The following is a 26,154-nucleotide window of genomic DNA, read 5'->3' on the forward strand; positions in this document are numbered from 1 at the left end:
CTTACTTACTTACTTACTTACTTACTTACTTACTTACTTACTTACTTACTTACTTACTTACTTACTTACTTACTTACTTACTTACTTACTTACTTACTTACTTACTTACTTACTTACTTACTTACTTACTTACTTACTTACTTACTTACTTACTTACTTACTTACTTACTTACTTACTTACTTACTTACTTACTTACTTACTTACTTACTTACTTACTTACTTACTTACTTACTTACTTACTTACTTACTTACTTACTTACTTACTTACTTACTTACTTACTTACTTACTTACTTACTTACTTACTTACTTACTTACTTACTTACTTACTTACTTACTTACTTACTTACTTACTTACTTACTTACTTACTTACTTACTTACTTACTTACTTACTTACTTACTTACTTACTTACTTACTTACTTACTTACTTACTTACTTACTTACTTACTTACTTACTTACTTACCTACCTACCTACCTACCTACCTACCTACCTACCTACCTACCTACCTACCTACCTACCTACCTACCTACCGGGTTCAGGTCAAAAACAATATTTCAAAAATTTGGAAATCGAGGCAATTTTTTCATTTACCTTGTACAGATCCCGATTTGTCCAGCTTTCAGCGAGTTCCCTGCAGACCAGATGATGTACTTGATTTTGAATGTCTCCACATTGATACTCAGTACCGGTTCTAAAGGAAGGAGCCGTAACTACCAAACGCCAATTCTAAGTCTGTTAAGGCTTCTCCATATGGTGTAAGGGAGATCTGCTCTTCCGAAACTTCTATAACTTGGATACTCACTTTATCCCTCCACCTACTCATACGATTATTGCTTGCGATGCTTGAAGATTTTCAAATCTAGTAGAGAAGCTCTTTCTGGATCTTAGCAGGCGTTCCGGAGGACGGTGGTCAGATAAATGTTGACGTGGATCTTCTATTTGCTCCTTACGTTCGGCATCAGTTATCACTTTACTTCGTATTCCAGGAAGTACGACTCCGATAAGTGGATAGTGTTCCTCTTCAGATACCGTATCGGTTTAAGGCATCCTTATATAATATGGAACGTTTCATTCACGGCAACCCCGACGGTGTTTGCGTGAACTGGCTCTTTCCAAGATAGCAGCTGCGTACTTCGTACTCTGCCGCTCATGTACATATGCTCAGCAATCACGTTGATGACTAAGTATCAGAAATGCATTACGTTGCTTCTAGAGGATGATGATTGCTGTAGGTTGTTCGTCATCATGCTAATAGGGCATAAAATCCAAGCAACAGAGCACAGAATTGTAGTTAGATACGACTTAGAGGTTAATCAAAGTCTTGGTAGTGTAATATTGTAAGAATCTGTCGTGCAGTCCTTCCTGCCCCTTTGGATTCAGCCACCGCTGTACTAACATGAGGAAAGGTAGAAGTGGGAGTCAGAGAAGACGAATCAGGTGCGGTATAATTTAAATAAACTCTATTGACAAAAGAAACTTTACATTTGAACTTAGATATGGGACAACACAATACAGTAATATGTACAACATATACAAAACAGACGAGGTGTCACAGCACTACAACTCGGTCCGCTAGAGGGCTCTGACACCTTCGCCATGCATTAGGCCTCTTCTTCTACTGACAGACGATAGAATTATTGAGATCAGAGACACATATCTTTGGTCTAACTCCTGCTCCTAGGCATTCTAATAGGGACAAGAGACTAAAGACAGACATCAAGAAGATTGAAAACCCCCACATTACTCCAGGTTGTGTGACGTCATCTAGTATTAACCAGAAGAGTCGACAAAGTACGAACTTGGACTCTACTCAGCGCCACTTTGATCACAGAGAACCATGGTCAAGAGCAGAACAGAACAATATTGTTGCAAGGGGTAGATACACTACGTATTAACTTTGGTAGGAGAATTGTTTTGAACGTGTAGGCCGTTATCTAATGCGGTTTGTCTTTCCTCAGAAAAACTACGTTTAGCATTTTAAAGTGTTCGCCGGCTCTGAAGGTCAGTTCTGGGGTACAGAAAGTAGGGAAAGGGCCGTCCGATAATCACCGACAGCGATAAAGGGTATCGGAACGATTAATAATAATAATAATAATAATAATAATAATAATAATAATAATAATATCATCTTGCAACGTGACCCTCTAAAGAAGAAACTTGACGGCCTTCAGAGTTTTCGGAGAAAAGAAACCAACAACCAAACCCCATGGCGCATCAGCCTCGAAGGACCATGGCCTACGAAGCGACCGCTGCTCAGCCCGAAGGCCTGCATATTATGAGGTGTCGTTTGGTCAGCATGACGAATCCTCTCGGACGTTATTCTTGGCTTCTTAGATCGGAGAGAGTTTTCGAACAAACCCTAAAATGAAAACAGTCAAGATGTGGACCGAAAAACGGAATGAAGCTCACCGAAGAAGGATTCGGGAGTAATGGGCGTGTGGTCAAGCCAGAAAACGATTGAAATAGCGTGGTCCACAGCTGGACGAAACGAAATAATGAAGTGAAATTTGCCCACTCATTTCAAGGATTAGTATTAAACAAGATTTCTAGTTTGAGTGAAACTGTAAAGCAGCCAGTAGTAATGTATACGACTGTCAATGATTAACTGTTGAGTGTTTGTACGTAATCTCAACGTGCAATAACATTTTACTAATTGAATTGAAAAAGTTTAACTTTTTATTCTTTAGTCGTCAGTGTCAATCAGGTATTTCAAGAGTAGTTAATATTTATTAAAGGTTTAATCATAATGGTTTTATGCCCCATTAACCACCTTCACGGTTGTCGGAAACACACTGATGCTAGAGTTTTGTTCCGAAGGGGGTCTTTTGCATGCCATTATATGTCCTGGCACGAGGCTGACATATTTGAAAACCTACAACCAGTTTCCGGTCAGTGACCAGCTCAGGGATGGGATGAATGAAGCCCCCATCTTGCGGCGAGGATAGGAATTGTGCCGGCTGCCGAGGCCTGTCGCACTCCTCTGGGGCAATGATTAATGACTGATCGATGAAATGAAATTATATTGGAGAGTGTTGCTGGAATGAGAGATGACAGGGAAAACTGGAGTACCCGGAGAAAAAAACGTCCCACCTCCGCTTTGTCCAGCACACATCTCACATGGAGTGACCGAGATTTGAACCACGGAACCCAGTGGTGAGAGGGCGTCTGGACCACGGAGTGCCGCCAGTGTCCGAGGACATATTCGGCTCGCCAGGTGCAGGTCTTTCGAGATTTAACTCCCGTAGGCGACCTGCGCGTTGTGATGAGGATGAAATGATGATGAAGACGATACATAAACCCAGCCCCCGTGCCAGCGAAATTAACCAATGATGGTTAAAATTCCCACCCTGCCGGGAATCGAACCCGACACCCCTGTGACCAAAGGCCAGCACGCTAACCATTTAGCCATGAAGCCGGACAAAGGAACTGATAAAAGGACCAAACAAGACGCATACTAAAGAACTGTTGAAACTCAGCAGAGAAAATATAAGATGGGTAGTAGGACAGGACACTGCCATCTGAAAGAACACCTACACAGAATTGGAGTAATAAGAGACAATATATGTAGGAAATGCAATGAAGTAGAGGAATCAGCTGAACACATACTTTTCGAATGTGAGGCGCTGGCTAGAATCAGAATCTCCACTCGAGGATTACCAGGTGAAGAGAGAGAAAAAATCCAAGAAGACCCAATGAGAGCAACCTCAGCTTTGTGAAGACAGTGGGTATACCTATCTAGGTGCGAATGAAGGAAAGACATGGTAGCAAACGATCTTAGAGGTCGACGCTAATCAGGAACTAATATTTACAGGCCCTATTAAGAAAAGAGAAGAAGAGAAGATGGTCGTGGGGTTTGGTTCAACACATTAGGCGTGAACCTGACAGTGGCAAAATAGGAAGAATGACCTTAGTTCCACTGCCTCCTCAGTTAATAAAATTTCAGGTATGTATTAAAGAAGCCTAACTCATTTATAATCATCTTATATTAAAGTTTACAACCCAAAATGTACAAAATGTTCTGCAGTGGCATTCTAGGAGAGTCTTCCTGAGACCATTATAAACAGGCGTTGGCTTCTACACGATTAGCGCAGTACTTAGCTGCTGGCTTTCCACGGAGACAGTCAAAGTTTAAATCATGATCGATCTTGGTGTGAAGTTTTCGATTGAATATTCTAAACCCTTGGTCAAAATTTTAAAAAGTGAGTTAGAGTAGTTCCAGCGACCTCAGAAATACTTCGGACAAGCTGAGGGAACAGCAGACCCAGTAGGCTGGACAAATTCTGAAATAATAATAATAATAATAATAATAATAATAATAATAATAATAATAATAATGTTCAGTTCCTGAGTGGTATAAGTATTTTAATGTGATGTCATTTAGGCCACCGCTACCAGAAGACGCAGATACCAGAACTATATTAGGGGACCGATGGTTGAATCGTAATTTTGTCACATAAGCACAGAATATCTCACCGGAGATCTTTTGCATGATCGTGCCGAATGGATATTTCTACAGTCCATTAAAATTGAAATGGCTCTTCCGGGTTTGAGATCGTGGTCTTAGGACCTGAAGATCAAAATTCTACCGCCGATCCTCATAGAGAACTGATCTACATAACAAATAAATCAATCAGCAAAGGGGGACCGAAAATGCTTTCGAGAGACGAAGAATTATAAGATACACCAAGTTAAAACTTACAGGCTAGAATTTTAAATATCTTGGTTTATGCAAGCCTTAAGATCACAGAATGAAATTAGTGGGACGGTGGATTTATTACACTCGTCAGCTACGAAATTAGCAGACATCTTATACCGTAGATGTCTCATAGATAAAGCATTCCTTGTTTCTTGTTCTGTGTATGTTGAAAATCTAAGGTTATATATCCCTCTTATCTGTCGGTTATTTCAGATGTATTTATAGTCGTAGCCGGCCCCACGGTGTAGGGGTAGCGTGCCTGTCTCTTACTCGGAGGCCCCGGGTTCAATTCCCAGCCAGGCCAGGGACTTTTACCTGGATCTGAGGGCTGGTTCGAGGTCCACTCTGCCTACGCGATTACAATTGAGGAGCTATCTGACGGTGAGATGGCGGCCTCGGTCTAGAAAGACAAGTATAACGGCCGAGAGGATGCGTCGTGCTGACCACACGAGACCTCGTAATCTACAAGCCTTCGAGTTGAATAGCGGTCGCTTGGTAGGCCATGGCCCTTCGGGGCTGTTGCTTCTTGGGGAAATTTATAGCTCTGTTCTCAGGTTCTTTTCTTCTATTGGTGTTTAGTAAATATGTATAAGTTATATGGCTTTGTTATATTATTACTAGGCGATCTCGTGATTTCAAGTATATATTTGTGTTCGGTACCTGCTAGGAATCACAAGACCCTCCCTGCAGATACCTGTGGTATAGTAAACTGGAGACCTAATTTCTGTTCGAGAGCTGAACCACGGCCCTCTGGAAATAACGCTGTTGATGACGTCACACTAACGTAAGGTGCGGGTGTATTAACAAAGCAAGTCATCCGCTGAGATCGTTGTACTCTACCAGGGTCTCCACACGGGCCCTTCGTCCTTGACAGCGTCCTCTACTCTACGCGGCACGGTGAAGTCTATCGGCTGGTCCGGGCTGTCCTCGTCTTCTTCGTCGTCCTGCTTGCTCTTCTCCGTGGTCGTTCCCCAGACCGCCCCCGCTGCCGCCGCCAGCTGGACGTAGTGGCTGGGCAGTAGGAACACCACCTGCCCGTCTGGGAGGCGTGACGGGATTACCTGGAACACGAAACAGACCCAACTGCTTAGCGGGTTGTCTGACTTACTCCTTAACACAGCTAGACCTGAATGTACTGTACGCAGACGTGCAAAGTTGGTCGAAACAGTTTTACCCCTATAGTGCCTTATAGGCAGCGTGCATTTGAGAGTAAATCATACCAGATGTACTTCATAAGCTGCTGAAGTGACAAACAATAATGAATAAAAAGTTTACAATCCTTAAGGCTTAGAATTCGACGGCCACTAAATGACATTATAATACTTAATTTTGGGGATATTTGGTTGTGCAATGCTTATAATATGCTGACGTGTTTCGAACCTGTGGCCAGGATCGTCTTCAAAGCAATAACAAGAATTGTAGTGGCAACTGTCACTCCACAGTTACCACGCTCAAGGTAGAGAGACCCTGATAGAAACGTAGTTTATTCCAGGGCCTCCAGAGTCGAAGAGAAAGATGTTGAGAGTTAACTATGGAGGGTAGCCATGACCTACTCAGTATATAGCTATTACCTTTGTTAAAATTATTCGGGTGTTAAGCAATTTCTATCGCCTCACGAATGTTTCTAGGTATAAAAACGACAGAAGTTGCATCGAAAATGATTTGGTGGTCGTTATGTATGGCACGTTCTGCCACAGCAGACTTTTCTGGCTGGCAAAGATGTTAAGTGCCTGCGATTTTCCTTAACCCCCGTTGCTGCCTTCATACACGTTTGGCCAACATAAATCGAATCCTATATATACCAGGACAGTTTAAACAAATAGTATCTTTAATAGATCGCAAGCAATTAGCTATGATGATATTAGGATGGTCTTAATATTGTGCCTTCTGAGAATATTGTCAATCTGTATCCTTGAGAAACCACTGATTAGGAATGTTTTGGTTAGGAAATCAAATTCACCGTTTAATTTATCCTCCTCACAAACCTCCCTTGCTGGGCTGGTAAGGGTGTTAAGCACATAGTAACGACTAACATAATGCAAATTCACCTATGCTAGAAATGAAAGGAAAGAAAGCAGTGGGAGTCAGCGCTGGCGGATGCAGAGTGGGTCTCGGCCCACAAGTGGCCACGGCTGGTCCGTGGTCCGACAGCTCTGCACTCCGATCGGCCATCCGAGCAGAGGAGGGATGGCCACAACTCTACCGTTGCTCTACGTCTCTGTATTCGGGAGACGGAAAGGGGCTGGTCCCCACCGTCCGCTGTCCTGAGAATGGTTTTCCGTGGTTTACCATTCTCCTGCACTAATGCGAATGCCGGAACAGTTCCTAGTATAGGCTACGGCCGCCAATTTCCTCTCACCTTTTCCGAACATCTCCATGGCTTGAGAGACGGTTGTAGCCCCTCAGTGCTGAGAGGGCTTAACATTGTGAAATATTTTCCCTATAAGGTTTCCGTATGCAAGTTAAATGTCCCTCTTGTTAACTTCTGTCGGTGGGTACTACAATCTGCTTATCGTCGTAGCGCCTTGAAGTACCGCTAGGTGAAAATATTCAAGGGAGAAATACTGCCCCGCAGTACATGTATCACTAGAACGAAAAGTCGTTCATACTGTATAATTCATGCAATACTGAATCTTAGATGAAAGAACCTTTCTAAGATGAAATATTATCACATAGTGGTTTGTCTAGGCGCAACGACGATATTTAGAACTTTCGCCTTTGATCATGTCTGACGTAGCTTGGTTTCACCTCAGAGGGTACATTTAATTCTCAAACACTCGACACTGGGACACCCAAAATCCTCACGCGATGCACGAGGTACGTCTTCACGACACGAAGTGGGTGTTTGGTGTGTAGTTAGTGGACGAAGAGTAATTGGACCTGCATTTATTTTAATGAATCGCTGACCTTCGGACGATATCTGAACACTATTTTACATCTCTTCTTAACCGACATGTTACTTTCAGCAGGACGGTACAATGGCCCACTCTGCACGTAATTCAATGGCTGCAATTAGAAATGTCACGGTGACCGAATAATTAGTAACGGATTATGGCCAGCTCGTTCTCCAGATCTCAATATATATGACTTTCATTTGTGGGTAAACTTGAAACAGGAAGTCGGTCAGAGCAATCAACGTAAAATTTAAGCGCCGGCAAACAAAATCGGGAGAGTGATAAACAGAAAACGAATTACGGTGGGTGACATACAATTTCCTTCTGTATAAACGAAAATAGAAATCATTTTCGAAACTGATATGACAAAAAGAGAAGAAGAGGAAACACATTGCCTGATGTTCATTTCTTTCATTTATGACAATAGGGCTGTTTCCTAATCCCTTCCTGTTTAAGAGAAAAGCAGCTGTCCCCAGCAGGAAGGACCTGTAGAATTATTGGAAAATATGACCTGTCCTTCCCGCCAGCACGCTACGTACACTCGCTTGAGTTTGCCGTAAAATCTTCTACAAAGTTTAGGTATTTAAACCCTCCCTTACGTTGTATCGGGGCTGATGACTTTGAAGTTGGCCCACTTAAAGCAACAGTCACCATCATAATCATTATTCTGTATCACGAACGGTCCTATAATAATTTCGTGTGGCTATTTCTAGCCGAGTGCAGCCCTTGTAAGGCAGACCCTCCGATGAGGGTGGGCGGCATCTGCCATGTGTAGGTAACTGCGTGTTATTGTGGTGGAGGATAGTGTTGTGTGGTGTGTGAGTTGCAAGGATGATGGGGACAGCACAAACACCCAGCCCCCGGGCCATTGGAATTAACCAATGAAGGTTAAAATTCCCGACACGGCCGGGAATCGAACCCGGGACCCTCTGAACCGAAGGCCAGTACGCTGACCATTCAGCCAACGAGTCGGACACGAAGGGTCCTAATACATTGCTTATGTGCAATCCTACGCAAAATTGAGATATCTTGATTGGAAACGTCGTGCTCAAAAGACACTGTCAATCAGTGCGGTTCAAACAGAGCCGTGCTTCTAATTTACTTGATTCTTTGGAAACCTGTCTGATAATCCATGTTATTGTGGTGGCTATAGTAGTGTGTGTGCTGTAATTTATTAGGGCTGGAATTTTGGTAGGTGAATTTGAACGTGAAATAAGGTACCATCCCAGCATTCTGCTGGAGAGTGTGGAATATTTTATTTACACAGGGTGTCTGTAAATAAGTTACGAAAACATATTGGCATAATAAAGCCAATAATGTAAGAGAGACTCCGTCATCCATTTTTTCCTGAACCGTTTGGTTAATCGACAAGGGTAACTGGTTCATATCCTTATGTCCTGTGACGTAGTGCACCTAATTCACAATAGAGCGGTAGTGGTGGAGAGTGTTAAAATTAGTATTCAAAATTCCTAAGGAAAATGCATGGGGTACGCAGAAATGGTTACTACAAGAATGGAGAACAGACACGAGCGCGTGACTGTGGACCGCACGGTATCGGCTGTTTACATGTGCTGTGCAGTTGGCAAGCAACACATATAGGGGAGGGGAGCGGACAAGCAGCTTATCGGGAAGGAGAAATTTAAAGCATCATTTGCTGTAAGTTTTCGCGCTGGTGCCCTGCGCCGGGTGAAACACACTACAAAAATGAAGAATGAAATAATGTACACAGTAGACTATGTACGTTACACAAACAATTAATAAAAATCTATATTATCGACATGATATAGGCTTTTAAGCTTATTCTGTGTCAAGAAAATAAGGTGAAATTCTTTACGTTTCGCAGAGAACTTTGCTCTGCGTCTTCAAAAGAAAATCTTGACTGTTCACGAGGAGGACTTCTCCAAGAATGAGGTTTGAATTTAGACGTTAACAATGGAAGTTGCAGTGGTACGTTTATTCGTCACCAGATGGATACAAGTACGGGCCGTGAAAGCATCAAGGGTAACATAAATGTTATCATTAAACATGTTTGATCAATGGTAACGGCCGTAGCCGTGTTGAAAACACCGGATCCCGTGAGATCTTCCAAGTTAAGCAACATTGGGCGTGGTGAAGATTTGGATGGGTTGCCACGCGCTGTTGGTAGGGGGTAAGGCACACCTCCGGTTCAGGCACACCTCTGCGGAGGTTCGGACTTGCTTTCGGGCAGAATACACCCTTACCTTACCTTACCTCAATGGTCTAAAGAATCCAAAGTCGAGATGTAAAGACACGGCCCCTTGCGTCAGGAAATTTAAATAACGAAAAGAAGACGTTTGGCTTTAATACTGATGTACATTTCTAACTAACAACTATGGTAGCGCACCACCCAACGTTATCAAGCAAGAGAGCTTGGCTGGCCATGCGCTGCACAAGCTGACACAGAAGTTGCTCACGATTAAACTTTCATTTCTTTGTCAATTTTCTGTTCAGTTTTCTTAGCAGTAGGGGTCCCCATACTACAAAAACGTAAAATTGACCTATATCCTCAATTGTGCCAAAAGTTGAAGGGTTGAAGGGCCAGAAAAGGTTTCAAATTGTGAGTCTTGAATAGCCCTATCGAACTAAAAAGACAAATTTCGAAAATCACATCCGGCCTAAGTGCAGTTCCGGAAAAGAGCCCAAAATCGCCTGTTTCTTTACTAGTTTTTTAATTCAAATCCTAGTAAGATTAACATAATTCTTTCTATAATGATTTCCTTGGTTCAATACTTCCAGGCGTTTTTTGATTTTTGAAAAATGTCCACAACGAATGTAGTTATAAGGACTCAAGTGAAACTCTGCATTGACTCACATTAGCGCTCGTAGTGGTGCTTAAGTGAAACTCTGCTTTGACTCACATTAGCGCTCGTAGTGGTGCTTAAGTGAAACTCTGCTTTGACTCACATTAGCACTCGTAGTGGTAGAAAAAGGCAAACTGCTAATCTAATCAAACGGATAGCGATGATTAAGAAAATGATTGTAATTTTTTGGAATAAATAAAGAATATATTCTCATACTTCATTATATTTTATTCACCTAAAATTCGTAACTCATATCGCTAGGATGTTTTGAACAATGAATTGCTTATCTGAAGGCCTAGATCTGTGAAGGTTTTTTCAGAGCACTATGTCCTCTTACAATTTCCGTAACTTATTTGCAGACATCCTATATAGACTATACTAATATGAATTAGGAACTTGTCGAACGTTCCTTGTCAGTACAGTGCTCACCTGCACGACGGAGAGCAGTGGGTTGTTGGGCGAAGACGTGGAGGTTGTAGCGACCGCCGTATCCAGCTCAGGTTCCGGGGAATCGCTACCCGATACAACGGTGGAACCCAGAGGGGATGTCTTGCCACAACTGCTCTCGGGTCTGGAACAGCAGTAAACACGAAATACAGTTACTTTTTCACCACGTCCTACAAATACGGAGGTCAGTAATTGAAGGAAGGACGTTTTCGTTACTGAGAACTCAACTTCACGAACAATTCTGAGGCTCTGAGTTTTACAAATTACCCAAATATATCTTATTTTAGTGTCAATTGAGGGTTATTTACAAAATTACAGTTAGCTAAATACATTAAAAAAATAGAATATTATTTGAGGAATCTGAAGACGTCCACCTTGTTTTGGACGAAACGTGTCATTACATTTATAATATATTCTTTTATTTTAGCCCTTACATGTTGAAATTTTGTTCATATTATAAACTGGTTTCGATTGACTGCGAACGTTTAAAATTATTCTAAATAGAACAGAAAAATCAAATTTTATGGACATTTGTTTAGAATCTTGTAAACGACAAGTTGAGAAAAATTCTTCTTACAAATGGCATGTTAAGATGAATGCTCTTCATATAAGACAAGTTGGGAAGGATTGTCCTGAAAAGTTGAGAAATATCCTCCTTGTGAAAGACATGTTAAGAAATACCCTTCTTGTATAAGACAATTTGAGGACGATCCTTGTTGTAAACAGAAAAGTCAAGTAAAGCAGTTCCTGTAAAGGGAATTCCATTTTGGAAGCACAACGTGACCAATACTCTTTCGGTGCTATACCAACTATACTGTGTATCTAAGCTATCTAATTGAACCTGGATATTCGAATGTGATCAGAACTGCAAACTAATAATACCTTGCGATACATATGGCAAGGAGAGTCTGTATATCGTTGTTGCACCTAGAAAAATCGCTATGTGACAATGTTTTAGCTTAGAGCTCTGACCAGGCTAAGTATTGCATGAACTACTGTTTATCAACAAAATTTCTTTCCAAGTGACACACGTGTTGCGGGACAGTATTTCTCCCCTCAACATTGTCACATAGTGATATTTATAGATTTAGGAACATTTTCCTCAGAAATCCTTTATTTTAAAGCATGAAGGGGAGGGGCGGCTCTTTTTGTTGTTTTGTTATTGATGTTGTTGTTGTCGTTGTTGTTTGAGTATGTTATGCTCAAGTGGATTTATTTTGGGATATATTTCGTCGAATATGTATCCCACTGTCATTTTTACTCAATAATTAATTTCACATTTATTGAAATTACAGCACAATAGAGAACATCTCGGACATCATACGGAAAAGAAGGAGCGTGTTCTGAGAATGACCCAAATAATACAGTTTCTTGTGAACAAGAGAACCAAAGTACTCTGGTTCCAAGAGGTACAGAGGGATCTGGAAGAAATGGGAGTATAGGAACCAGAGATATTCAACAGAGTGATTTTTAAATACAAATTTTAAGCTTGTACAGATTTTCAGGACTGAACTAAGCCCAGAACGAAATCACTATGAACAGAAGAGCGAAGAAGGTTACAAAGTATGAGAATGAAAGAATACTGGGCAAGGAGAAAGACAAGAAGAAACGAAGCTGATAAGAACTAACGTGGTTCTTAGGGTGGGATGAAAGCGGCCGTGGCCTTAGTAAATTAAGGTACAGCCCCACGGTGAACTTCCATTCGGGAGATAGTGGGTTTGAACTCCACTGTCGTTAGCCCTGAAGATGGTATTCCGTGGTTTCCCATTTTCACACCAGCTGTAGCTTAGTGAAGACCACGGCCTCTTCCTTCTCTGTCCTGGCCCTTTCCTATACCATTGTCTCCATAAAACGTATATATGTCGGTGCGACGTAAAGCAACTAGAAATAAAAATAAACCGTTGCTGCTAAAGTTTAATATTGTTTTTAAATATTCCTTTTCATTTTCTTCATTACGCATGTGTTGAGGGTCTATTATTTCATGTCTGTACATTTCTAGACTTTCTAAAATATTAAATGTTATCCCTTTTGGATGTGTGTGTAAATGGCGAGAGCATTTTTTTTAATTAGATACTTCATGTCCTCTGTCATAACGAATAAAATGCTTCATTCAGGGATAAAAATTACCATCGGCAAAGAAAATGACACAGAAGTGAGGTCTTGGCTTGGTATGGTGAACCTGAATACGTCTCTTAGACAAAAATAAAACATACTGTAGGTATGAAGGAGGCTACATCTAGCATAACCAGAAAAAAAGAGAAAATCGAATTTTTGACACAAACATTTATACCAGTTCTCCTTTTAGCAGTCTAGTAAGATATGTAACTTTTACTTGATCTATTTGCAAGCCAACTCCCTGATCGTGTTGTAGGTTAAATATTATTTTTTACAAGTTGTTTTACGTCACACCGACACAACTAGGCCTTATGGCGATGATGGGACAGGAAAGGGCTACCAGTGGGAAGGAAACCGCCGTGGCCTTAATTAAGGTACAGCCCCAGAATTTGCCTGGCGTGAGAATGCGAAACCACGGATAACCATCTTCAAGGGTGCCAATAGTGTGATTCGAATCCACTATCTTCCGAATACTGGATACTGGCCGCACTTAAGCGATTGCAGCTACCTAGATCGATAAAGGATTTTACTTCAAGCATTAATATCTTTGTAGGCTTTTAGTTTCTAAACTCCTAGAAATACTGTGAACACCAACTGCCAACAATGGCCTTTGCACATTCAATGGCAGAACGACTAGATAATATACTAGACTGAGTTCAGAACGACTTGATCATTCTCCTCCAGTTCAAGAATGTTGCGCGCATACCTGGCGGGAGTGGGCAGTGGATTGCTGTTGTTGTTCTCGTCTCCGCCATTCGTGGTGCTGCTGTCGGGTCGCGCCTCGCTGTCCGCCTCCGCCTTTATGCTGCTTTCCGGCTGCTCAGCAGCGGCGCACAGCCCGAAGTCCAGGTCCAGCTCGGCCACGCACGACTCCAAGTGTCGGAGGAGGCGCTGCTTAAGGCCGGGGTCGAGGGGCGGCGGCGCCGGGGAGGACGACGATGAGGAGGAAGTCGGGCTCAGCAGATCTGAGGACTCGAGGAACCGGCTGACCTGGAACAATCAAAACATGTGTTTTCACCACTGAGGACTACACCAACAGATCAACATCCCTCTGTGGATCCGTGGTAGGGTGCCGGCTTCTGGGTTCAAACCCGGGAGAGGAAGTCGGATTTTTAAGGACAGAAGAAAGTATATTCAGAGCTTCATGCCGTGCATCAGTAGCATGTACAAAAATAAAAAATAAAAAGGTCATTCTAAAATTACAGAAATTGTAAAGCAAGAAAGGAAAATTCTCAGGAAAGTGGTCTCACGAGGGAAAATGGAATATGGATTAAGAGGAGAAAGCGGACTTCTATTCATTAACTGACAAGTTCACTGATGCCGTACGCACGAGACGCCTGAAATTCTATGACCCTATCTATAGAATGTATAGAATGCACAGTGACACTCATCAAAAGATTATTCAAAGTAATCAGCTCAAGGTGAAAAAAATCCACAGTTCTTCTAGCCCTTCAAGCAAGCAACTTAATGTTGACAACCTCCACGAATATTAGCTACGAATCTGAGGTAAATAAAATGTAATAAAATATGATAATATATTCTTTATTTATTCCTAAATATTACAATGCTTTTCTTAATCATCGTTATCCGGTCAATTATATTAGCAGTTTGCCTTTTTCTACCACTACGAACGCAATGTGAGTCAATGCAGAGTTACACTTAAGCCCTTAATAACATCATTCGATGTGGATATTTTACGTAAATCTACCGACACGAGGCTGACGTATTTGAGCACCTTCAAATACCACCGGACTGAGCCAGGATCGAACCTGCCACCAAGTTGGGGTCAGAAGGCCAGCGCTTTAACCGTCTGAGCCACTCAACCCGGCAGAGAGAGAGAGAGAGAGAGAGAGAGAGATTTTTTATCCGTAACTCTGCTTTTCCGTGTAGCAGAGAAAATGTACGGGTGCCTGTAATAGAGTATACGAGTGTAGAAGTTCAATTAAGTATTTTTCGCGAAGAAAATAAATACAATACTGATGGACTGGAACAAAAAAATTATATACAGGTTCGGGTAAATTAGTTATTCTCAGTAATGGACGGTGATAGGAATAGTACGAAACGTACTGTTGGGTTCTTAACTGGTTTACATAGCGACTGAACACAGCATCGGTGTAGGTATTACTCCTCCTAATGGAAGTGACTGGATCGTCGTTTAATTCGAGGGCGAACGTATCACTCATGAAGGAGAGAAACTCTTGAGCAAGTGCTGGCTTCAGATCGATGTTCAAATCACCACCAAGTAATGTACTGACCTAGTATACATAAATGACGAACACTGGTTTCCATGTTTACAACGGCGTCGGAAAATTTATGGTAGTGGTGGTGATTATTGTTTTTAGAGGAAGTACAACTAGGCAACCATCCTTTCTACAACACTAATCACAGAGAAATAATGGTAGGGATTCGACACATCGAAAAATGAAGGTACCGACCAAAAATGACAAGGACCACGAAGGGCGTGCAAATGAAATACTCCCTAGCCACGGAATCTAAGAGTGTCGCGGTAGGAAGAGAACAAATGTTGACGAACAGAGGTCGGATAGGTGAAGGTGAAAGTAATAATAATAATAATAATAATAATAATAATAATAATAAAGACAAAGACAAAGACAAAGACACCTCGGTACAGCCCATGATGGCCCTTGGAGGAGTGGAAGGTAAAGGCTTCCACCATTGTTAACCGCAGCACGTGATGGGGTAGTGGTTAGATCTACGCCCGGCCGCCTTTGTCCCCCGGAATTAACCTGGTACTCATTTTTGGTGTAGGCTGAGTGAACCTCAGGCCCATATGCACCTCCGGAAGTGGAAATATCGTTTCTTAAATTTTACGACTTCCTGACGGGGATTCGAACCTACGTCCTTCCGGGCGAACCGAGCACGCCTTTACCGCCTCGGCCAGGCAGCCCCCTAATAATAATAATAATAATAACATACAACATTTACGAGATGTAGAATGTCTTTCATTTTTTCACAGTTCTTACCATTCTTTTGTGGAGCCACTCTTCCTTTCGATTTATCGGAACTTTTTATCTCCCCTGTGGACGTAGCCTATTCTTTGTACCTCTTGCATGTCGTAAGGGGCTACTAAGCGATGCCCAACCAAATATTCCTTCTGACCTCTTCTAAGTCCAAAAACATATCCCTGATCATCTGATTTTTCGTGGAGCGGAGATAGTGTACCAGTGCGATATCATTTTATTTTATTTGTTCCTAGTGGTTTAACGTCGCACGAACACATCGAAGGTTTTCGACTACGCAAGGATGGCAAAGAGCTAGGAGTGGGAAGGAAGCGGCCGTGGCCTTAATTAAGGTGTATCGCCAGCATTTGCCTGATGTGAAAATGGAAAACCATCGGGAATCATCTTCAGGGCTGCTGACAGTGGGGGTTCGAACCCACTATCTCCCGAAAGCAAAGCTCACAGCTGCGCGCCCATAAATGCACGGCCATCTCGCTCGGTATTATTATTATTATTATCAAATCCTGTGGTGTAGATGTAGCTTGCCTGTCTCTTATTCCTAAGCCCTGGATTCGTTTTCTGTCTAGCTCAAGGATTTTCATTCTTGACTGAGGAGTAGAACGGGGTTCACTTGGTACGAGTTTCTCAAGCTCTTAGTTACAGTAAGAAAGCGCACAGTGAGAAGATGACGTTACTGACCTAGTACACATAGGTAAACACTGGTTGCCATGGTTACAATGGTGTCGTGAAATTGATGGCATTAATTTCAGAAAGACCCCCGCCTAAGAAGAAATTCATGTTGATAATTATTTTTCATTGAACATAACTTCGTAAAGCAGACACTCCCATGGGAATGGGCGGCGTCTGTGGTGGAGAATAGTGTTGTGTGTGGTGTATCAGTTGCAGGAATGCTGGGGTCATCACAAACACTCCCTCCACCCATTGACCTGAACCAAGGGATTTAACGGTTTGCGATTAAAATCCCATAAGTCAGTCAAGAATCGAACCCAGTATTCCAAGGGGTAAAGCCCAAGATACTGACACTCAGCCATGGGGGCGGACATGTTTCATAACTGGGAACGTGACACGCTCAAAGACACACTAATGAACGACCACAAATCATCCAAAGTGTATATTCGTTAGCCTGTACTTGGTGCAGCCAATGTCCGGGCGACAGTCGACCAGACTTGGATGCCAGCCAAGCGCCTCAATATTTACATTGCGAATTAGGGCCCAAGACAAAACAAGCGACAGCACTACACAATAGCTGGTCCACAGCCTCCTGGGTCTGTATTCTGCCTCAACACACAATGCAATAATCGTATCGAAGCAAGTGTTCAGTTTCTTCGTTTTACATTGTACCTCTCCCACATCTCCCATATCAGTGTTGTTCGGCTCCGTGGCTAAATGGTCAGCATGCTGGCCTTTAGTCCAGAGGGTCCTGGGTTTGATTCCCGGCGTGGTTAATTCCGATGGCTCGGGGTCTGGGTGAGTGTGCCGTCTTCATCATTAGAATTTATCATCATTAGTACGGCTCCATTCTCACAGACGCGCAGGTCGCCTACACGGCGTCGACTCGAAAGACCTGCACCAGGCCTCTTCGGAGGCCACACGCCGTTATTATTACTGTATTATTATTATTATTATTATTATTATTATTATTATTATTATTATCACTCTTTGGTTTCTGATGATTGGAACTGGGGGCGGGGAGTTTTCTATTTTATAATTGCCTCTAGGCCTCGTGACGGGGAGTCACAGTAGGCCTGGTCTTGAAGGGCTCGAGGGAGTTCTCGTTTGAATACCCAGGCCTTGCTTCTTGCGTCACACAGACTCCGCTCCCGGAAGAGGAGTGCACTGGCACAAACAAAAATCACCCAGTCCCCGACTCAGAGGATTTAAGCAGACGCAGTTAAAAATCTCGACTCGGACAGAACTCCAACCCAGGACCTTATGAATCGAAGGCCTGTTTGTTGACGAGTCATTTAAGGAGCTGGACATTCTGATGTAAAGTAAAATGTAATACAGTTACATGACAGTCTAATAACAAGCGACACTTGCTGCAGTCTGTATGAACCAGCTATCAGGCAATTGACCCAGATGGAATACCGATACAGGATGTGATGTAAGGGTACTCACCTCCCTGGTACATTCCTGGAAGCCCGCCCGATACTTGCTGAGAACGGAGGAGCTGAGAGTTCGTTGGCGCTGAAGATGCCGCACTGTTAGTTCCAAGATGTCCGCCTTCTCCAGCTTGGAGTGCTTCGTGTTCTGGAACAATTATATGAAGTTCAAAATTAAGTGATCATTAGATTTATGATTCTTCTTATATGAAGCATTGAAAATTCAAAGAGATCAAGTCTACATCCCAATTATTTTAAACAAAGTTCACAGATAAATAGCCTACTAGTTTAGGCTCCTTATACACTAGGCTTCGGGAGACGAGTCTCTGTGTGGCGGAATGGGTGTCTTGGAAGGTTGGTCTGGGTGTTAAACGAGAATCTCCTCGACCGCACCAAATTTGGCTTCCCATGACTGAGGTCATGAGGCCTAGTGGCAACATATGCCACTCGCCTAGCTCTCCCTTCTTCGTAACTCCTCACGGAGTCCCGCTCAAGGAAGTTAGTAGCGTCTGGATGTTCACATTAGTCATTTGGTCCCTCGGTACAATGGCGAAAGTAACGCGTATTTTGGATGTTGAGGCGAAAATTGATGCTGTTCGAGAGATAACAATGCAACATTTCCGGGTATTTAAGAAATTCAGAAAATGTTTGCCTAAAGGCTCCCTTTTGACTATGTGAATTAGAGGGGGAACCAGTCTCGCTTTCTTATGTTTCTTCTTCTTCTTCTTCTTCTTCTTCTTCTTCTTCTAAGGAAGTGGATTAAGCAGCAACATCGTACCACTTCCTCAGATTCCATAATTGTACTGATAGAAAATGTAATATTCCCTCACCCCCCCCCCCCCAGATTAAGCAAAGATCGAATTCTATGTTGTTCCATAGAATTAAAAGAACTGCCATGTTTGAAAAAAATAATCAGAAGCCACTAGGTAAAGCTCGCGTAACATTAACGGTCGCTTAGTGCCTCGTTTATCACACTGGGAGACCATCAAATACGGGTTCCCAATCACTCAGAGACTCAGACAGTGAAGGAGGCATTACAAATAAACTATTTCCCTTTGAAGTGGTTGCTTAGCTCACTGGTACTCGACATTATTCCTAAATTAGAGATCACCTTACGCTACCATCCCCCCCCCCCCCACCATCTGTATAATTTCCATTTGTCTGGCAGATTCCGCATTCGTGCGAAAAAATAGTTGCCGTGACTTATGCTCCAACCCTCGTATTTTCAGCGTTTCATTTTAAGAATGCATGTAAAAATTCATCAAAATCACATTTTGACCTTTCACTTCTTTGAAAAGAGTTAATTTTCCCTGAATGAAACATATAGTAACATGTTTGTGTTCCTACAACAAAAGTGTACCTTAAATTGATATTGAATATATCAGCACCAGTGTCATACTCTCCCTGAGCTGCCAGCTAACATTACATTTCTGAGAGTAACATTTTAAAGTCTTTAGGTAAACTTCCCTTAGAACCCAATCAAACTTTCACTGTCTAAAACTTACGAACAAGACTTGGAGAAAGTATATTTTCCCCCCTAAAATCTACATTTTTAAGAAAAGAATATTCTGGACGTCCATTTTCATAGACATTTTGAAGTACTTATTGTAGGCGATAGTGTTTTTAATTCGCACGAAAACAATTATGATTCAAAGTAACAACTCACGTGAAAATTGTACCTGAAGTTGCGGTAAAAATTTGAATGTTTAAATGTGATTTGCTACTATTTGTATCTCTGTTGATAAACTGACAGAGACAGATATTTGATATTATGCATATAATTTTTTCTACCTGACGTCAAAAGGTGAACAAAGTTAGATACGAGTAGCTTGTAGCTAAGTTTCATAGATATGGATGTACAAAATGGGCCTTTACACGTCCTGGTGCCCTTAAGCGAGTAACAAGAGTCTTGTAGCCCAGATGTCATTTCTACAATTATATTTGCATGGACATCAGTGGTAATGACTACGACAACCCTATATAATATTGTAGGGTGGGCTAGACGACACCGGGTGTTCTCTAAAAATACGGAGTAAAGCCTATTAGAACCCCTGAAATCTATACAACTCTTCATACACAGTCACAGAGCGGGCTAGTGTACTGTTACTGTTATAAACATTGGGGTTAAAACCTATTCAGACACTTCCAATATATACAACTCTCACTACATGACCACACAGCGGGCTAATCGACTCTTGCTACATTGAGTGTATAACATATTTAGAATCCTGAGATCTATACAACTCTCCCTAGGCCTACATCTTCAAAGAACAGGCCATGGACGATGCAAGTTAACATTCTAATCTATTAGTTTACAAAAATTCGGGCTCTAGAAGTCATAACTAAGAAACTAAGAATTTCTAATCGTGGACAATCAACAGTCCGAGTTAGTAAAAAATGTTGTTTATCTCCAATTTAACATCAATGAGAGCTAGGGATCTGCAGCCGATATTAATAGCCGAATAGAGATGGTGGGGACCACCTTCCTGAAACATGTGGCATATCTTATATTGTCGAGATCTCAGACTTAAGAGGGGAATTATGAGGCGGCGGTACATCACCTCCCCATTATTACTTGATTTAAGAACAGGAAAAATCCAAAGAAAAGCAGCTCGATTTGTTCAGGGTGATTTCCGACAAAAGGGTAGCGTTACAAAGATGTTGCGAAGTTTGGGCTGGGAAGATTTGGGAGAAAGAAGACGAGCTGGTCGACTAAATGGTATGTTCTGAGCTGTCAGCGGAGAGATGGCGTGGAATGACATTAGTAGACGAATAAGTTTGAGTGGTCTCTTTAGAAGTAGGAAAGATCACAATATGATAAAATTGGGATTCAAGATGCCAAATTGGGGCAAATATTCATTTATAGGAAGGGGAGTTGGGGGTTGGAATAACTTACCAAGGGAGATATTCAATAAATTTCCAATTTCTTTGCGATCATTTAAGAAAAGTCTAGGAAAACAACAGACAGGGAATCTGCCACCTGGGCGACTGCCCTAAATGCAGATCAGTATTGACTGGTTGATTGATTTGATTGATCCTTCAGTATGGTCCAAACGCCTGGACCTTGTCTGCAGCCACAGAAAGGAAAACGCAGTCCTTTGAGACGGGAATCAATCGACGGATTAAGAAACTCGAGGATAGGGCATGTGCGGAGCGAAGATATTCATGATAAAAAGAAACTTGAGCTTATGAAAAGTGAAAGTTAGAATATCTCAGCCAGGCGATGCAAAATGTTTGGAAGTATTGTCTGACACAAGTAATAAATACTTCAAGGGAAAACTGAGCTAGAAGAGGACCTAGAAAAAGACGAATTTGACTGCACAACTTTAGAAAAGGTTCAGATTGTCCTACACGGAACTCTTACACTCCGCACACTACAAAGCCACGATAGCCAAGCTGGTATCAAACATCAGGATCAAATGAAGGAGACATAGATGATTAATTTTTCTACAGTGTTTCTGAAACATTGAAAATTATCGATTCAGTACTTTGCTACATTATTATTGTTATTGTTTGGATCATCAGTCCATAGATTGGTTTGATGCAGCTCTCCATGCCACCCTATACTGTGCTAACCTTATAAGTTCTATATAATCACTACATTCTACTTCTACTCTAATCTGTTTGTCACGTTCAGTCTACTTCTACCGTTCTTACCGCCTACACTTCCATTAAAAACTAACTGATGAAATCCTGGGTGTCTTAAGATGTGTCCTATTGGTATCTAAAATATTCTCTGCTCTGAAAATATCAACTGACGGAAACTGCGGTATGAGCAATTCAATATTAATATTGTTGTTGAGACAACACTTGTTTTTCCACCATTATCTTCCGGCGTTATTGTGGGGTCCGAGGAGTATCCGGGCTCAGTTTTCACTCTTAAGCTATTGCCTGCGACCTGCCTGTTGCCAGGCTCTGGTGATATTTTAAATTCACTCGAAGTTGCTGGGATACAAATCCTGAAGTCCAGTGTTTGCCGAGAAAGCACTACCAACGTAAACATACTAAACGAGCTCATCAGTCTCCTCAACGAGTGGAAAAAAACAAATTGGAATATCAAACCACTGTTGGAATATCAAAATAATTTTGAACGAATTTGTTCACTATGTTCATGGATAACTCGTTATGTGTTTGATTCCATCTGGAGCGCGGGACTTTGGGTTCGGGGATACAACTGGGGAGGAGGGCCAATCCCTCGACCAGACGGCCTCATCCTCTATGCTAAACAGGAGTCTAGTGAGGGATGGGAATAATGTAAGGGGTAGACAAATGTTATTGGGTTTACGTCCCAGTAACTACATTTTCCGTTTACGGAGACACCGAGGTGCCGTAATTTTGTCCCGCAGGAGTTTTTTTACGTACCAGTAAATATACCGACACGGGGCTGACATATGTGAGCACCTTCAAATACCTCCGGACTGAGCCAGGATCGAACCTACCAAGTTGAGGTCAGAAGGCCGGCGCCTCAACCGTCTGAGCCACACAGCCCCATCTGTAGGAAGGATGAAGGACGATATTGTGAGATGGAGAGCACATAAAAGCACCATTGGGCAGCTTTATTATAAATTACGGTAAGTTTCCTCGGTATACATGTTCCGTTATATGTTTAATTCCACCGAATACACGTACCGTTACGATGAGGTTTCCGCTAACGACAGCTTTCCTTATGTTTCGATTTGAATTTACTGCAGACCAGATAAGAGCAGGATTCTGCTGACTAAAGTAGAGTTTCCGTTATAGACAAGTTTCCAGTGACCACAGGTTCCGCCAGTGACAGGTTTCACAATTTACTTCCCCTCCCTATTCTGCAACTTCACCGTTTAAGTTAAAAAATTGCAGTCTTACACAGTAGCCTACAGAATATAAATATTTATCTTTATGTCATCTCCTTCTCGGGATATTTTTGAGAGGACGCGACTCACCTCGAGCCTCGCCGAGTCTAGGATCAGCGTCTTTAGCACCGCCAGCGACTGGTTTATCCTCGCCCTGCGTCTCTTCTCCATCAGGGGCTTGTTGGCCTACAACAAGAGCAACATAGATAAGAGATCATGCACTGTGATATCAGAAATAATACACTTTGATAATAGGCATGTGCCATTTGGTAGTTTGTGGTTAGTACTCAGAAGTATATTAAATTAAAACATACATTTTGTGCTAACATAGATATACACATTTATGTTCAATTATTATTATTATTATTATTATTACTATTATTATTATTATTATTATTATTATTATTATTACTACGGGGTTTCCGTGGATCACAGAGGATTAGGAAGCGCCTGGGTTGAATAGCTGGACTAGGAATTACTTAGAGCAACTTTTAATATAACAAATTGGAAATCTGTTTATTTCCTTTTGTTTTGACGGGTAGAAAATCTGAATGAATAACAAACAATGGCACAAGTTATTAATGAGCTTGTCAGCTATAACAACGTCTGGGACTTAGAAGTCCAGAATCAGGTACAAAAATTGAGAGAGTTAAGAAGTTGTTAATGTATATATAGAGGAGCATTATTGCTCCGGGCAGTTACAAGTAAATACTTTACAAGAGCAAGGTTTGCTCCTAGCAATTACATTACACATGAGTCTGAGCTCCACAATACCATAGTCTAGCCTCGCAGAGACAGTTTCTTTTGACGCAATAAAAATTCCACCTCACATTAAAGTGTTCATACGCATTTGCTCCGACGTGGGCTTATCCATTGCTCAACAGTTATATTAGTCACTGTTCCGAAACGGATGTAACACGAGAAAATATTTGCACTCTGAAATAAACAAACAGAGGCATAATTGCCCATACTACGTGGCCTTAATGGTAAAAAGAAAAGGTTACACATAACAGGCCATAGACAAAAGGCAAGGAGGGGAAACACCAAAATCACTAAAACCCTAAGTGGGCTTACGGCCCGAAGATACAGAGGCTAATCCTATAATACACCGGGCGGACTAAATGAGAAATATTAATGCCAAGACAAGATTTAAAAAAAAATTGAGGTTGAAAGATTTAGTCACCCAATGAAAGATTGAATGGGAAACGACAGAAGGTCAGCACTCTTCCTTCCCTTACATTACGTATTTCCCATTAGGGAATAGAAAAGGAGCCCTCAGATTTCGCCGAGAAACCTATATTTAAACCACCAGTTTACAAAGTTACATTTAAAGAAAAACGGCGGAAACCTTCCTCTCAAACTATCCGCAGGCGCTGAATTGTTGAAAACTTCGGCGTATTAAAAGAAAAACAATCCTCAGAAAAAGATTTACCAACTGTAAAAATAATTATTCCTCTATAAAGTGGTTAGTTTCTATTCCAAGAGGGCGCGCTAGCAAATCGATGGTAGAGACATCTAACAGTAGAAGACGAAAGTCTTTGGAAGTTTGCAAGTTCAAGTCTGTTGAAACAGATGTCCGTAGAGAAGGCACGCGGTTTAAATAGCCGGTGAAGGTGTACCTCCGGCATAACAACGACATTAATAATAATAATAATAATAATAATAATAATAATAATAATAATAATAATAATAATAATAATAATAATAATAATAATAAATAGCCTACCAAACATCCCGCACAATCTACAACAAAAAATGCCTTTCCCAAAACACCAAGATACGTCACTATGAAACAGTTCTGAAGCCAGTAGTTCTATATGCAGCTGAAATCCTGTCTCTAAATACCAACAAAGGACTCCTTGAAGAACTGGAGAGAAAAGAGCGCAAAATCGTGAGAGCAATATTGGGATCAAAGTTCAGAAATGGAATCCATCAAGAGAGATCCAACGAGGAAGTCTACAGCAAAATAGAGAAAATTACCGACACAATCAGAAAAAGACGGGCACGATTTTACGGTCTTCTGAAAAGAATGGACGGAAGAAAGTTAACTAAAGAAATCTTTCACTTTTTGATTCAAACCCCAAAACCACAATTCCCTGGTTTAGAAATACCAAAGAAGACCTGAAAAATGCTACATATCTCAGCTGAAGACGCCCTTAACAGAGATCGCTTCCGCAAGAAAATATTGACGAACGGGTTAAATCGAGACGAGCAACCGAAGAGAAGACACGGTGCCCCTTGGACAGAGGAGCGTAAGCAGGCCTACTCACAAAGAATGAAGGAAATTTGGGCTCTAAAGAAGGCCAAGTTCAGTGTCAAATGCAACAAGACTTAACGTGATCCTTGATGGCCCAAGCGAATTATATAATAATAATAATAATAATAATAATAATAATAATAATAATAATAATAATAATAATAATAATAATAATAATAATAATAATAATTTATTATTTAATTTATTATTATTACTATTATTATTATTATTATTATTATTAATATTATTATTATTATTATTATTATTATTATTATTATTATTATTATTATTATTATTATTATTGACGTAGCTGTCAGTTTGCATTCGGGAGATAGTGTACTCGAAACACACTCTCGGCAACCCATAAGATGCTTTTCCGTAGTTTCCTGTTATCACACTAGGAGAATGCTGGGGCTGTATATTAATGAAGCTCGCGGTCGCTTTTTTTCCACTCCTAGCCCTTTCCTATCCCATCGTCACCATAAGACGTGTCTGTGTCGGAGCGACGCAAAGCAGATTGTATTATTATTATACATCAGATTTGCAGGTGGTAATATGTTAGAATGCAAAGAAATTTGTTTTGTAGGAAGTGTTATGCAACCCGTTGTACCAAAGTGTAGGAAGAGTAGCATAAATTCAAAGAGTTCTAGAGGCTGTACCCCTAATGTCTATGCAAATCTCATAGCATAACCGTTGTACAGTGTAGGGTATACTTGTTACTGGCTTAAGTACGTTTGCATTCTAACCTATCAGCACCTAATAATCTGGACTCTAATTATTATTGTTATTAAATATGGAGCACAATTGCTAGTGTCCTCTCATTGTACCAGAGGGCAGATGATCATATTTCACCTTTAAAACAACAATTATAACAAATAATTCTCGTTACTTTATTTTGTCGATTTCGTTCAGATTATCGAAGGAGCACCTTGAGTACAATCAACTTTCAATCAGGCACAGTAAATCACTCTGGATAAAAATGAGGATAATTTCACCGGGAAACTT

The 26,154-nt window shown here is 41.3% G+C and overlaps 1 protein-coding gene across 1 annotated transcript in view; it reads right to left on the minus strand.

Moving 5' to 3' along the window:
- Positions 1-1,449: 1,449 nt before the first annotated feature.
- LOC136875955 (transcription factor HES-1) overlaps positions 1,450-26,154 on the minus strand; it is a 68,697-nt gene continuing 43,992 nt past the window's right edge. The window contains exons 2-6 of the mRNA XM_067149572.2: positions 22,983-23,078; positions 18,077-18,208; positions 13,684-13,967; positions 10,845-10,986; positions 1,450-5,760 (exon numbers count right to left, since the gene is read on the minus strand). Coding sequence (XP_067005673.2) covers positions 5,536-5,760; positions 10,845-10,986; positions 13,684-13,967; positions 18,077-18,208; positions 22,983-23,078 — 879 coding nt within the window. The 3' untranslated portion in view covers positions 1,450-5,535. The remainder of the gene's footprint in view (positions 5,761-10,844; positions 10,987-13,683; positions 13,968-18,076; positions 18,209-22,982; positions 23,079-26,154) is intronic.

Source organism: Anabrus simplex, chromosome 6, assembly GCF_040414725.1.
Source record: "Anabrus simplex isolate iqAnaSimp1 chromosome 6, ASM4041472v1, whole genome shotgun sequence".
In the NCBI taxonomy this organism is placed as follows: domain Eukaryota; kingdom Metazoa; phylum Arthropoda; class Insecta; order Orthoptera; family Tettigoniidae; genus Anabrus; species Anabrus simplex.